Source organism: Chaetura pelagica, unplaced genomic scaffold, assembly GCF_000747805.2.
Source record: "Chaetura pelagica isolate M959 unplaced genomic scaffold, ChaPel_1.0 scaffold138, whole genome shotgun sequence".
Classification (NCBI taxonomy): Eukaryota; Metazoa; Chordata; class Aves; order Apodiformes; family Apodidae; genus Chaetura; species Chaetura pelagica.
The window spans coordinates 5,342,011-5,355,964 of NW_009954215.1; the positions used below are offsets into that span (position 1 = coordinate 5,342,011).

The 13,954-nt window shown below is 38.5% G+C and overlaps 1 protein-coding gene across 1 annotated transcript in view; it reads left to right on the forward strand.

Annotated features, from left to right (window-relative positions):
• Positions 1 to 13,954, forward strand: part of HEATR2 (HEAT repeat containing 2) — a gene marked incomplete at its 5' end in the record, with an annotated part of 25,781 nt that continues 11,827 nt past the window's right edge. The window contains 7 exons of the mRNA XM_010003335.1: positions 1 to 223; positions 834 to 1,018; positions 1,865 to 1,989; positions 2,423 to 2,538; positions 6,593 to 6,825; positions 8,359 to 8,571; positions 10,602 to 10,745. Of these exons, the coding sequence (XP_010001637.1) occupies positions 1 to 223; positions 834 to 1,018; positions 1,865 to 1,989; positions 2,423 to 2,538; positions 6,593 to 6,825; positions 8,359 to 8,571; positions 10,602 to 10,745 (1,239 nt within the window). The remainder of the gene's footprint in view (positions 224 to 833; positions 1,019 to 1,864; positions 1,990 to 2,422; positions 2,539 to 6,592; positions 6,826 to 8,358; positions 8,572 to 10,601; positions 10,746 to 13,954) is intronic.

Here is a 13,954-nt window from a genome sequence, read left to right on the forward strand (position 1 = left end):
CTGGCCCAGCGCCTCTGCCCGCCGCAGGGCTGGGAGCCCAGCGAGGAGCTGCGCCTCGGCCTCGTCCAGCTCCTGGGCCTCCTGCTGCAGCGGTGCGGGGCCTCCCTCACCCCGTACCTCTCCGACCTTGTCCGCATCCTCCAGGCCACCCTTCTCGACCCCTATGCCGAGATCAGGCGTGAGAGTTGCAGGTGCGCCGTGGCCTGCGCCCAGGCCATGCCAGGTGGGGCCTGGGGACGGGCAGAGGAGGGCAGCGGTGGGACCTTGTGAGCCTGCGGGGTCCTGGGGGTCCTGCGGGGTCCTGGGGGGCCTGAGGGCTCCTGGGGGTCAGGGGCTGAGGTAGGGACCCGTAGATGGTTACAAGAAGAAGAGAGATGAGAAGGTGCATGTACCCTCAGAGGGGCATGTTGCAAGCCTTGGAGGGTCTCATGGTGGAGACCTCATAGCAGCCTTCCTGTACCTGAAGTGCCTACAGGAGAGCTTGGGAGGGACATTTTATAAGGGTCTATGGCAAGAGGATAAGGGGTAATGGATTAAAAATGGAAGAGGAGAGATTTAGGTTAGACATGAAGAGGAAATTCTTTAGTGTGAGGGTGGTGAGACACTGGAACAGGTTACCCGGGGAAGCTGTGGAGGCCACATCTTTGGAAGTCTTCAAGACCAGGTTGGATGGGGCTCTGAGCAACCTGGTCTAGTGAGAGGTGTCCATTCCCATGCAGGGGGGCTGGAACTAGATGATTTTAAAGGACCCTTCCAACCCAAACCAGCCTGTGATTCTATGAAGATCTGTCACCAAAGGTGTGTTTGAAGTGTCTGTCTCTCTGCCCTAACAGAGCACTTCCATATGCAGTCAGAGTCTCTGATAAATCCCCTAATGCAAACAATTTCACACCAGCACTACAGAGTTCGTGTGGATGTAATTCAGGCTACTGGAGCAGTGATACAGTTTGGAAATGGGAAGTCTGTGGATGATGTTCTGTCTCATCTGGCACAGAGATTATTTGATGAGATTCCCAAGGTGTGTTTTTCTTCTCTTTTTTTGGTGTGGTTTTTTTTTGTGTTTTTTTTTTTTTTTTTAATTCCTGGATTTATTTTTAATCCGTTTCAGGGTGGGATTTTTTTTGGTGTTCCAACACACCTTCCCCTACAGATTTTCACCTTTCATTCATTCAGTTGAGATATGTAAATCTGCCAGATACAGGCTTGGTCAACTGTAACCTACCCAAAACCAACACTGGTCACCTGTCCAGCTGCTGTCTGATTCTGCAGGCTGTTGAAGTTTGTAGGCACCTTTGTATTTTAATGGGTGCCTTCAATTCTGTCTTAAATTCTTCTGTCAGGTCTCTCTGGGACTTGATTGTCTGGCCTTTGCAGATGCTTAACAAACGCTTATGGTATTGGTCCCTTCACAAGATGCAACTGAGGCAGTAATTTAAAAATGTGCAACTTAATAATAATTAAAATGTTTTAACTTCTAAGTGGATGCATGAATATTATGTAACTTATGCTTCCTTTGGGAAGCTTCAAATGCCAAAGAAATGTACTTTTCTTACATGTTCAGAGAGACATTAACCATGAGAATTTGGGGTTTACTGAGTTAGGTCTGTGTCTTTTCTTGCCTCTCATATGTGCTTTTGTGCAGCAAATAATCCAACACCAGCTCAGCCAATGTGAGAACACCAGAGGGAGCATGATATCTTGTCTCTTGCTTCAGATGCTTTGCTGCAAGTGAGGAAGTCCTGAGTTCTTTTCATTTCTTCTGACACTGCTGCTGCATTTTACCAAGTCTTATATACCAAAGCAAATGGGTTTTCTTTTAACTTTTCTGGTATTTTCCTGACAGATGTAAAATGTGTCCCTGCAGGTTCGCCAGGCTGTAACAACTGTCATTGGAGAATGGTTGTTGCACCTACGAGACAGATACTCATATTTTCACAAGTTGATCCCTTTGTTACTTGGCAGCTTTACTGATGAAATTCCAGAGAATACGTAAGCAGAACTCTTTTTGTTTTCTGTTTTGGGGTTTTTTTCCCTCAGTAGTTGTACATGGAAATGTTTCTGTGTTCACAGATGTATCACTTAGAGGAAAACAAGAAAACCACTTTGTTTTTCTTTATCAAATCAAAACTATAGCATTATCTTCAGCAACTTATCTTACAGTGTCCTTTTATCCTACTTTTAAGTAAGTTTGAGAGACACAAAGAGAAGTAGGCAGAGACAAAATTCCCCTTTGGAAATGGTGACCTCTGTCCATAGGCTAAAAAGGAAGCATAAACTGTCAATTTAACCTGCCTAGGTTAAGTGGCAGGAATTATTCCCATCCTTCCAGCTGAATTTAAGAAGTCAGAGTCTCCTGAAGTCTAATTTTTAAATTATTTTCTTTTGGGGGCATGATGGTATAAACCCCTTATTTTATGTCTAGGAAACTGGCTTGGACTTACTGGGAAAAAATAGGCTTGCAGTGGGAGAAGGAGAATGAAGAAGAACTGAAGGATAAGATGGATTTTAGTGTTTCACCATCTCATTATCCCAAAGGAGGTAAGGGTTAAATTGAAAATGGTTTTTACTTCCTGAATAATCCCTGAGAGCTGCAGTGCAGTAATGACAGCAGAGGAGGGTGTGTAATATTAATTACAAGATGTGATATTACATAACATATATGGGTAGTATATGTATTAAAACAGATAACATATAGAATATGTGTATATAAAGTGATTTATATTGAAGCCTCATCCCTAGAAGTGTTCAAGTCCAGGTTGGATGGGGCTCTGAGCAACCTGATCTGGTGGGAGGTGTCCCTGCCCATGCAGGGAGGTTGGATCTGCATGATCTATAAGCTCCCTTCCAATGCAAACCACTTTATGATTCTATGGTATTATTTTATTTTTTTTTTAAATGTTAAGTAACTACATTTGGTTTTTTCATTAATCCCAAAATGCACTTTGGAGAAAAAGAAAAAGAAAATGGCTATGCTGAAATAGAGGTAAAGTAGTGGGGCAGAAGCAGCAGAAAGTCAGTAACCAGGAGCCAGGTGAAGAATGGGCATAAGATGACAGGAAGGAAGGCAGGATGAAAGAACCTGTGAGCTGAGTCCTTCAGTAATGAGAACTAGACACAGCACTGATGAGCCACAGAATTAGTGTGGAAGAGATATTTACAGTGAAATTGTTTCAGACTTCTTTGTGTGACTAAAATCTGTCAGCACACATGGGGAATATGGGAACAGAAATAATAATTTTCTTTTCTACATATGAAAGCCCAAGATATGCAGCATGGGTAGATTATTTTAATACTGTGGGATTTGTAGGTAGGTTTAAAACTACGTGTTTGCAGTAGCTTGGAGCTTGTTTCCTGTCTCAGGTTCATGAAGTTAATGTTTAAAAATATGCATTTGGCTGTTGGTGAGAGGGTTTAAATGGGTCATTTATTGATATCTATACTCATATTTAACAGAACAAAAACTCCTTTGGTGTTAAAAAACAGGTTCATGCTTGACTTGTGCCTACCTGACAATCACATCACAGAATACCCAGCAGCAAAATCCTTTCCATGACAGTGGGTTCCGGAGTCCTTTCTCCTTTGAAATTAGACTACTTTTTTTTTTCTTCTTTTAAAGTTGCTTTACTCCATAATGCTTGAATGAAAGGGGAAGCACTTCATAATGGTGACTGGTTTTGACAGAACTGTTTAGCTTTGAAGACAGTCAAGTCGATCTGTTAACCTTTCCATTTGGTATTTTTCCTAATTTTATGTATAATATAACCTCAGGGGTTTGGAAATGGCAAAGAATGCTTTTATTTCCACTAGTGATGGCAGAAACATACTTTTTTTTTTTTTTCTTTTTGGCAGTCAGTCAGAGATTTTTTTATGTATATAAACTGTTGAGTTGAGTGTCTGAGCTTCAGTCTGTTACTTTGTAATAACCGTAATAAACTGAAGGTCATCAGAGGCTTTTATGGGCCAGTGCTTGAAACAGTTGTTACCACTTGTATTGCTGATACCATTATTTGTGCTCATTTTTCTCTAGGTAGGTGTTGGGTTTGGTGCCTATGTGGACTGTTCTTCTAGAAGGGGACATCTATCAATTACTTCATAAATTACATGATGTGAACTTTCTGAAATAATCTTCTTAGCTTTATAAATATGCTCCACAAATTTGGGCAACACTCCAGCCCTGCATTTAATTGCATTTTCATGCATCCTGTGTGGTCGGGGTAGGCACTGAGGGCTTTAATGTGACTTGTGTCCACACTTGAGTCCCAAGTTGATGATGACTTTAAGATGCCATTTCCTACTGCTCATCTTTACTTCCAGATTGTTTGTCCTATTAATAGTAAGGCTTTATGGGACAAAAAAGTGAGAGGAAAGGGTGACCATCTACCTGACCTTACAGATGCAAAACTTTGTCAGAGACACTAGGATACCTTAGTTCCAAGTAATAATTTGTGGTGTCTTATCAGAGATTATACATTGATGAGTTGTTATTATGCCTGTCATCCCCCCATGTTTCCTCTCCACATCTGTATTTTTTATAATATTAGAGTAATGAATTTTAACACCTCATTGCTCTTGCTTTTGACCTATTCAATGTCCTAGAATATCTCTTTTTATAACTGTGAAGTTATAGTACATTTTACTTAACTATCTTTGTCCAACTGTCAAGCTAATGAAAGTGACAAATGAGCCCCCTGTGCTTTGATCTCAGGATGACAGATATTGCAGGTCAGAGGAAGAGTAGAGTCAGACCTCATACCTGGTGTCATCCAGCCAACTGAATAGCTTTCCATGGAGCAGCAGCAGCCGTTGCCTTAGGACACAGGTGCAGACAGTTTATAGCAGGGAAGTCTTTGACAGGAGTAGCTACAGGGATAAATGCCTGCATTTGAACATCTGAAATGAAGGAACTACTGATAAAGAATGGTCCAAATTCTTTAAACAAATTCTGCCTCAGGTCAAATAGAATGCCAGTCTGTATTTGCTGTCTCAAGTTGATTTCTTTATTTGACCTTTTGCTATTCGCTTTGTCAGTTTTCATAATCCAAAATGTTCTACTTCATTGAAGCAGCAATTCACATCCTGATGCTTGAATTTATTTTTTCCTACTCTAGGTATTTCATAGGTTCTTTCTATAAGCCTTTTGTATTCTTCAGGCCATTTGCTTCAGTCTGTTTTCCTTTCAGCATTTGTAGTTACATGGACCAGTGCAGGAAAATATTCAGAGACAGCTCAGTCATTTCCTTTCTAAGCATTTACAGGAGAACTTTGTACCAGAAATAAAAAATGTTCTCACACATTCAGTATTTTTGACACCTCATAATGAATAATGTTTCTTTCTTAAAACAGTATGTGGACATTGTAAATGGCCATAGTAAACTGGTGGTTCTTAGAGAAGAACTTTTCAGATTTTTTCTGTATAAGCAGGTACAATGTAAAGGAAAAAAAGATTCTGCTGTAGAAAAAGTCACTTTAAAAGTTTATTGGAAAGCACTGTCCTAGCTTTGTGTTAAGTGAAGAAGTGGAGGATTGATAGTTGCTTGTGATATTGGTCAATATTTGAGTCTCTGAGTCTCAGTGTTTTATAAATGAGACAAGATGTTAATTTGATGATTACCATACAGGGTAGTAAGTATTTGTTGGGGAAATTAAGTTTATTAGTTCCCTGGAAATCTGCATGCTCTGTTGAGGTAGGGAATATGTATTTGTAACACTTTTGGGTTTTGTATAAAAACAAAATATAACAACAAAAACCCACTTTCCACAAAAGCTTTGCAAATTAAATTTAATCTGGGGAAGAGATTCCCCCAATTCCTATATAATCTTTTACTTCATTTTGAAATGTGTTATTTAATATAGCAATCAGGCAGAGATTCAAGAGGCATAACAGTGTGAGCCCCATTTGCTGAAAAGACCTTAGGGAAGAGCTTACATACAGCTGTGATTTTAAAAATAATATCAATTTTGTTGGCTTGATCTATTACAAAGCACTTGTTGAAGTCATAGGACCCTTTCTACTTTTAATTTGCTAGATACACTTAATCTTATCCTTAAAATAGCACAATTGACATTGTCTGGTTTACTGCAGTTCATATCCCCTGCAGTATTTGTAACTTCTACCTTTTTTTCCCCCTCCAAATTACATGTAACTCAGTGATATCACAATGTTTGCATGCACAAGTATTTATTTAGGTTTGTCTCTGTGTGTTTCAGTTTATTTTTTTAAGTGGTATTTGTGTTGCTTTAAAAATTAAAAGGAAATTACTAAGCTGTGTTTTCTGAAGTGGGTAATGTCCCAGATTCATGTAAGTTCTCTTCCCATTTTGTAAACATTTTAAAACATGTAATCTACATCACCATCCAGCAGTAAATACATACATTTCAGGAAGCTTTTTAAATTCTGCAGTTTATATTGAAGAAATGCAGCTTGTGCAGTTAAATTCCTCAGCAGAATTGGGAGTATTTTGTTGCTTGCTGAGCAGACACCCATAGCTCTTATCTCAGAGGCTTCAAATTATTCTATTGCTTAATGTGCATTGACCTTTTCTTTGATATTTTTTTTTTCCTTCTTTTTTTGTCTTTGTTTGCTCTTTTCTAGTGACTCGACCAGGACTGGGTTGTCGAGAACTTGTGTCAAGAAACCTCTCCAAAATTCTTCCGGGTCTATGCCATGACATGACAGACTGGCTTGAAAGCACCAGAATCAAAGCATCCCAGCTCCTGTACACATTACTGCTCCATGCAGAGGATCACATAACACAGCACATGGAGCTGCTGCTTAGAACTTTATACCAAGCATGCCTGGATGAAGAAAGAAACGTGGTTAAAAATGTAAGTATCTACTGTACACTGAATAAAGACCCTATCCTTTATAGTCTTGAGTCTTCTGAGTGTTGACCTTACCTTAGGTCACTGGAAATTGCCCATGACTAAAGGATCAGGATCAGGTTTTTATGGATGTTAAAAACATGTGAACATTATACACACATACTGTGTTAAAATAAATGTATTCTTGTATTGCTGGTATGAAGACAAATAATAAAGTTGTATTTAAATACCCTTTAGTTGGTGTGTCAACCCCATGAAGCACTGATAATGATCTCTTTAAAAAACATAAGCAGTGGATTATAGTATAAAAGCCCTGGGGCAACAGATTCCATTTACAAAAATGTGCAGGTCATGCCCTTTGAAGTTAATTTCACTTATCCCCCCTCTGCTTCATAATCCAACTGTAATTCCAACCAAACATTGAGGTATGTCTATTCTATGTGATACCTGTGTTCAGTGTTTGAATACTTGACTTAATGCTTGTAAAATGCCTTTTTTTAATGGTTTTTGTGAAGAATAACTAGTATCCTTCTTCCTAGCAGTTGATGCTGTCAACACTTTAACCAACAGTATCAATAAACACTTGTAGTTGCAAACATTACATAAATTTAGCAGAGGATAAACAGTCAATACAAACATTTGTACAATTTTAAAAGAAAATCTTCTGTTCCTATTTCTACACAATAGATCATAAGTATAGCAAAAAAATCCACATAACTTTCTTTAAAGCTGCAAATATTACTACTTTGGGAAACTGAAAGAGAAGTTTTCTGCTTACTCAATGCAAATAGTCAAGCCCATCTCAGAAAAACTGATTTAAGTCAGGCTTTTCTTTAGGTTCCTCCTATCAGTTGAGCTGTAATAAACTGTGAAATCTGTTTCTGAAATGATCCTTTTTCTTCCGCAGTTTCTTATTGTCTGTAGTCTTTCTTAGTAGCAATTCTTGTCTCTCTCCTTTAATTTTTCCTGAATTGTTCCTCCCTTTCTTCCAGTTCTTACTCTGTTATCCCTTTCTACCTATTCCACCCAGTTCCCCCTCAGCAGTGCTTCCACACTAAATCAGATCTGTAATATCACTGCCAGATACAGTACAATAACAACAAAAAAATTTCCTCTTCCAGTTATTTTTTTTATTGTTGATTTGAATAGATGAGTGGTGGGTGCATTGAAAGCCTCAGAACAGCAGTTGGAGGACAAAATGCTAAACCACTAAATCTGCAACATCTGGTTATTCTAAGCTAGAGACTTGATTAGACTGGAAGTTGTACACTTAATTTCTGGGCATTACATTCTCATGGAAGTTTGTCTGATGCTGATGGGAGTGCTCACATGCCTTATTACATGCTTACTGAACACATGTCAAGAACATTTCTTCATGCATATAATCATTACTGGGCGAGTGGAAAAGGCCTACAAGGCAACTGCTGAAGCATTTAAAATAACAGCTGGAATCATAAAAAGAAAAAGCCTGTGATATGTTGAATGGTTTTTTGTGTTTTCTGGAAAATCCTCAAGTTATTCCTGTTCTTTTTTCAGTGTGTGAAAGCAGCAGAATTGATTGGAATGTTTGTCAGCCCCAAGGTGTCCTTGAGATTAATCACATCAGCCTTTGGGAAGACACCCAAGCCATCATGTGTCATGGTTCTAACTGCAGTCATTCGAGGTAGCACAAAAGAAATCTTACAGCCTCATTTGGCTCATCTTGGCAACACGCTGTCAGAAGCTGGAGTTTGTCAGCAGTCTGGAGAGGTGAGTAGAATGTGTGGAAAACACCCAGCAGGCTACAGTTTTAGCCTGGTGGTTCTCCAAATTGTTCTTTCCCGTGTTTTCCCCAAATGCTCCCATTCCTGTCCCACCCCACCCTATCTCAGGATATAGTTGTGGACGTGTGTCTGGGACAAAACAGGAGCTTCCCTGTCCTCCCTGGGACATGTCTCCTAGTCAGATATGCTATTCCCAAAAACTTGCTAGCCATCCATCCTCTCAGCAGAGGGGGGTTTGAGGACTCCTATAAAAGGCTTCAGAGGGTGGGAGGAAAATGAAAAGGCAGCCAGGGAGAGAAGAAGCTGTTTAGTATATAGCTGTACTGATAAGAGGACTACCTTGGCTGATCCAGAGGCAGAATTTAACACATTATTTTGAAATGCCTTGTGTTCACAGTACAAACAAGATCATATGTTTTGATCTTCAGCAGTAAAAACTACCAACAACTTTTCACAGTCCATTGTAATTGCCATGTCATGTTTCCGAAAAATATTTCCTCTTGGTATCATCCTCTTATTTTTGTTTTCTCTTATTGTTGTTTTCTACTTTGAGGAAGGTACCAGTACTCTTATGTGTACATTTAGGAACATGCTTTGTAAACTGTTAAGCCTGGTTGCTTCTCTTTAAGTGCGAAGCTAGGAGGGAGACCTTTATAAATTAGAAATGTACTCCCAAGTGTACCCTTAACTAATGGCTGAGCCTGGATAGCATTGGCATTTCAACATTTGTAGAATATTCATTAATTGCTATATAAGGAAGTGAGAGATTCTCTTCAGTGTGGCATGGAGATTTTTAACTTCCAGGATTTTCTCCCCCACCCCTTCAGTTGTTTGGATGTGGAAATAGATCTGTGCACAAGAAGAATCCCTACCATTTCCCCACAGATGAAATCCCAGCTTTCATTCCACTGAAAGTTTGTTAGGCCTCTGCTCTTAAGATGACCAAAAAAGGGCCAGTGTGGTGCCTTCAGGAAGCTCTGACTTCATGTCAGGTGCAGACTTCTCTTTAAAACAGTTATTCATGTGTGTAGACTGAATCTAGTCTAATTGTCTTTTCAAACCAATGTTATATGTTTGAAGTTCTGCCCTCGTTAGGTTTCTTCCCTAATGGAATACATGCCAGAGATTCAGGAATTAACCTTAATCTCCAAGAAGCCTGTGATGATTAGGAACTCGTATAACTGGAAGCACTATAACATGATTGTTCAAATAACAGTTCCCTGAAGTGTATCTGCAAAATTGCTATAAGGTCTTAAGCTCACCACTTCCATTTGGCATTAGACACAGTAGACACATTCATCTGCAGCTGAAGGATTTGGCAGAATTGTTCCAGCCTTTGGTCTTGGAAAACAATCTTTTCCTATTTTAGACAGCAAATGCTGCATACACACTGTTTAGCTAAGGATTGACCGTGTCCACGAGATTAATAACATTTATAGCTAACCTATTCCTAGACTTGATTTATTTTTTGGAAGGAAATTTGAAACAATAGCCTCCTCTGTTCGTTCAATGTAATCTGACAGCTTCATGGAATGTCTGATGCACTTGATCATAGTATATTGCAAACTGACGACAATATTGACTTCAATTGGTATCAGCTGGATCAAGATAACATCAATTATATTGCTGAGATAAAAGCAGATGCTTGGGTTTTCTTGGTTTATGGATTTTACTATGATCTATCCAAAATAGGGAAACATAGAATAGTTGAAAGAGTTACAACAAATATGGTATTAATTAACAAATTCTACTTCAGAATGAAAAGGTACTATTGATAAGCATTCTAAAATGCAGGGTCATTTATTTTATTAACAGGACAAGGTAAATACAGTGTGGGAGGAAGATTATATTTTATTTTGTAATACATAGAACTCAGGTAATCAAAAGCAGTTATATAAAATTATCAGTGTTACCAGTTCAGTTTAGGGGATTACAGAGTCCCAGTATCTCTTCCTTAAAGAGAATGTTATAATTCCTAACAAAACATAATAAAATGGTGTCTTTATTTAAAAATAGGTCTTCTATATGGAGCAGTTGCTTTGTTGTGTGCAAGCATTGATTGAAGTATGCCAGGAAGACTGCAAAGAAATTAGCTTGCAGCTAATGAAGGTTTTGGTGACAATAATGGCAACACCATCTTCTCAGCACCTTAAGGAAAAGGTAAACTATGAGCTGGTTCAATATTTTGTTGTGTTCCTGACTTTCACTGTTGATAAGACACTATCTAAACAGAGCCAAAATGATTAGCTTTGCTTTAGGTTTAAACCACAAAATTCCTTAACTCCTTAAGAGCTCATCTGCAAAGATTGGTAGAGTTTGAAATTATTTGTTGTTGAGTGACCTTGACTGTACCCTCTGTCTTCTCATCTTTTTCTATAGCGTTGGGTTTAGTCTGTTTAAAACAGATAAAGAAAACTTCTCCAGAAGAGTAAATCATGAAAATCTATTTGTAAGAACTAAGAATTGTACAGTACAGTTTGGGGATTGCTTAATTTTCATCTGTGTGTGTATAGCAATCTGTTTCATAAATTATATAGAAAGCTACACAAGTGGCCAGGAGAAAACACGGTTTGGTTTTCTGAATATTAAAAACCAATTCACCTATATATGAAGATCACTACTAGCCTTAAAAAAGTGATTGTTTCATGATTTTTTTTTTTATCTTTAGACAAAGATCAGACTGATTTTACAGTAGTTAACCTTTTTACCTCCCCAGCAGACCCAAAAGTTTAAGTGTTGCAGGAATGCTTTAAAATCAAGGACATCTGTAGATGCCCTGATAATAGATTCTTTCCCTTTCTTCCCCAAGCTAAATATCAAATAAATCAGCAAGCCATCCTCATGTAGTATAATTGTGACCTATCCAAGTTGTCTTTTTTCAAACGTGCGCCTTAAGTGCACAAGTTCTGCTTCCTTTTCTCTTGCTCCCAGGCATGGTATTCCAAAGGCCTGTGTAGCATCAGTATTTATGGCCCCACAGCTGACAGGCTGCCTCCGAGGAGGCACAGGCTTAGAAAACTATTCTGAAAGAGGTAAAATAGAACAAAGCTTGAAAAAAATACTGAAAAGACTTTGCAAAAAGGTGTGGCATGAAAGTCTGTCTCATGGAGAGCGAGAGCAGGATTTTTGGGGGTTTGGTTTTGTGATTTGTTTTTTTGTTTAAACAAACAGTCTGTCCTAGTAAGCCTCAGACAGATGGATCTGGTTTGTTTTGCACTATCTGGTCTGTTTAGCCCTACAGTGGTCTATAAAGTCAGCAAAGTCCATTTAAAACCTTACAAATTCATACTCCTACAAAGAAAGCAGTTCCGTGGAGATAAAGCCTGATTTTCATGTAGAGAAAAGTTAATCTCCCAAGATTACTAAAGTTTTAAGATGTTACTGCAGTTACAAATTATTTTTAAAGTGGACAGTACTTTGGATCAGAATCCCTTTTCTCATTAGCCTTTCTTTCAACCAGGCAGATGGAAACTCTGGCAACAAGATTACATAATTGCAATATTTCAAATTTGTCACAAAGTCGGCCTGACATTTTTTTCCCCCCCTAGTTACTGACTATTCTAGAATTTAAAAAGTGAGTTGTACAACTTGCAGAAGGCAAGAAGTGCCTGGTAAAATACCTTAAGACCATATAAAACAAACGTGTCACATCTAGCTTTACAAGTATCAATTAGTTGTTCAGAAAAGAAGTCTGAATTCAGGATCATCAATTTTTTAGTAGAAATTATTTAAAAAATTGCATTATAGAGCTTCTCTTCAGGCTCTAATGCAATGGGACAGAAGATGACAGAGATGCCAGAGACCACAAGTGATGTGACCTGATTGTGAGTGTGGCTGCTCCTCCTGCTTGCTTGATTTTTGGCCCCTTTGCTTTGTGTTTGTGTTGTGAGTTTCTGGTTGCTTCGGGCAAAGGAAGAAGATGAAGACCACCAACTAAGCACTCTGGTATCTGGTGAGGAGCATGGTTTACAGCCTCAAATAGACTGAAGCCATATCAGTTGTTAGTGTGTTAAGCATGAATTGAGCTTGTCAGTGATTTAACTGGTGACCTAAAGATAAGAATTTTGTTTCATTACCAGGGGCCTGTGCTACCTTGGCTCCTTTTTCAAAGCATGATTATGAGCTCATGATTATGAGCATGAAAATTATGTACTATTAAACTTGTTAGCTTTCAAATATAGGAAAAGAATATCACTCTTGCTATTTTTTTTTCTTTTGACTGAGACACTTCTTAATGAGAAGATAAGCATCAGTCTACTGCCATATTTAATTTATTTGCTCTTTTTTTGATTGTGCTCTTTAAACTACTGAGTTTCTTTTAAATCACCTGTGGACAATGTGTTATTTTGTATCTCTTTTGTTCAATGGAAAAAAACAACTTGCAGATTGTGATGGGACTAATAGTGGGGAACAGTTTCTGCCTTGGCACGTTCTGTCATGTAAAATGTTCCAATTAGTTTACAGATAAATGAATATTTTACATATAAATTATTCCAAGTTATTTTGGCTGGCTGGGAGAATGCTTCCAGAAAGGAGGAATCTATTGTGCTGGAGGCAGGCAAACCTGCTTTAACAGTAACCTTTGTCCTTAGAAAATCCTGATTTGATTTTATTTTCAAATTTATTTCCTAGAAATCTCATTTGTTGTCTCCACATCTGGTATTTCCATAATAACATCTCTGTCTGGCAAGTCATTAATCTGTAAAATTCTCAAGGTCCTAGATGAGTTTCAGCTAATTTGTATGGTGGAGTTCAGCTTAGAAATATTAGAAATATGACTACAATTTATAGTTCTACTGAACCACTTAGAGTCAAATGATGTCACTCACTACCCTTTTCCCTTCTGGAACTGGCCATGCTGGTCACATATGTTATTTCTCAGTGTGGTTTCTAACAGTGTCTTGCTCCCCATTCTTGACTCACTGTCCTGAGATCACTAACACTGTAGATGCTGCTTCCAGTGTGCTTTTAATCTCCTCCTTTGAAGGAGTTTTGTACCTCTGGTAGGGGTCTTCAGGAATTGTAAAAGAAAATTTTCCATTGCTTTGAAATACATCTGCTACAAGTGATTAAGAAAATCTGTCCGCTTCCTTGCCAAGCATGACAATGTCTGGAATTAATTAGTAGTTCTTTTTACATGTTCTATTTGTACATGTTTTGTTTGCCTGTTTCATGGAATAGTCTCAATGTAAATATTAACAATACCATTAACAATGAACTTCTAAGGAAGAGGAGTTGTGGATTTCAAACTGGACCTGCCCAGCTACTGTAAAGAGAGAAATTTTGCATCTTGCAAAATTAATACTGGGGAGGGAGTGAAGGAAGGGAGAGAGGGGAATTGCAGTGTCTTCCCTGGCTTGCAGCAGGAA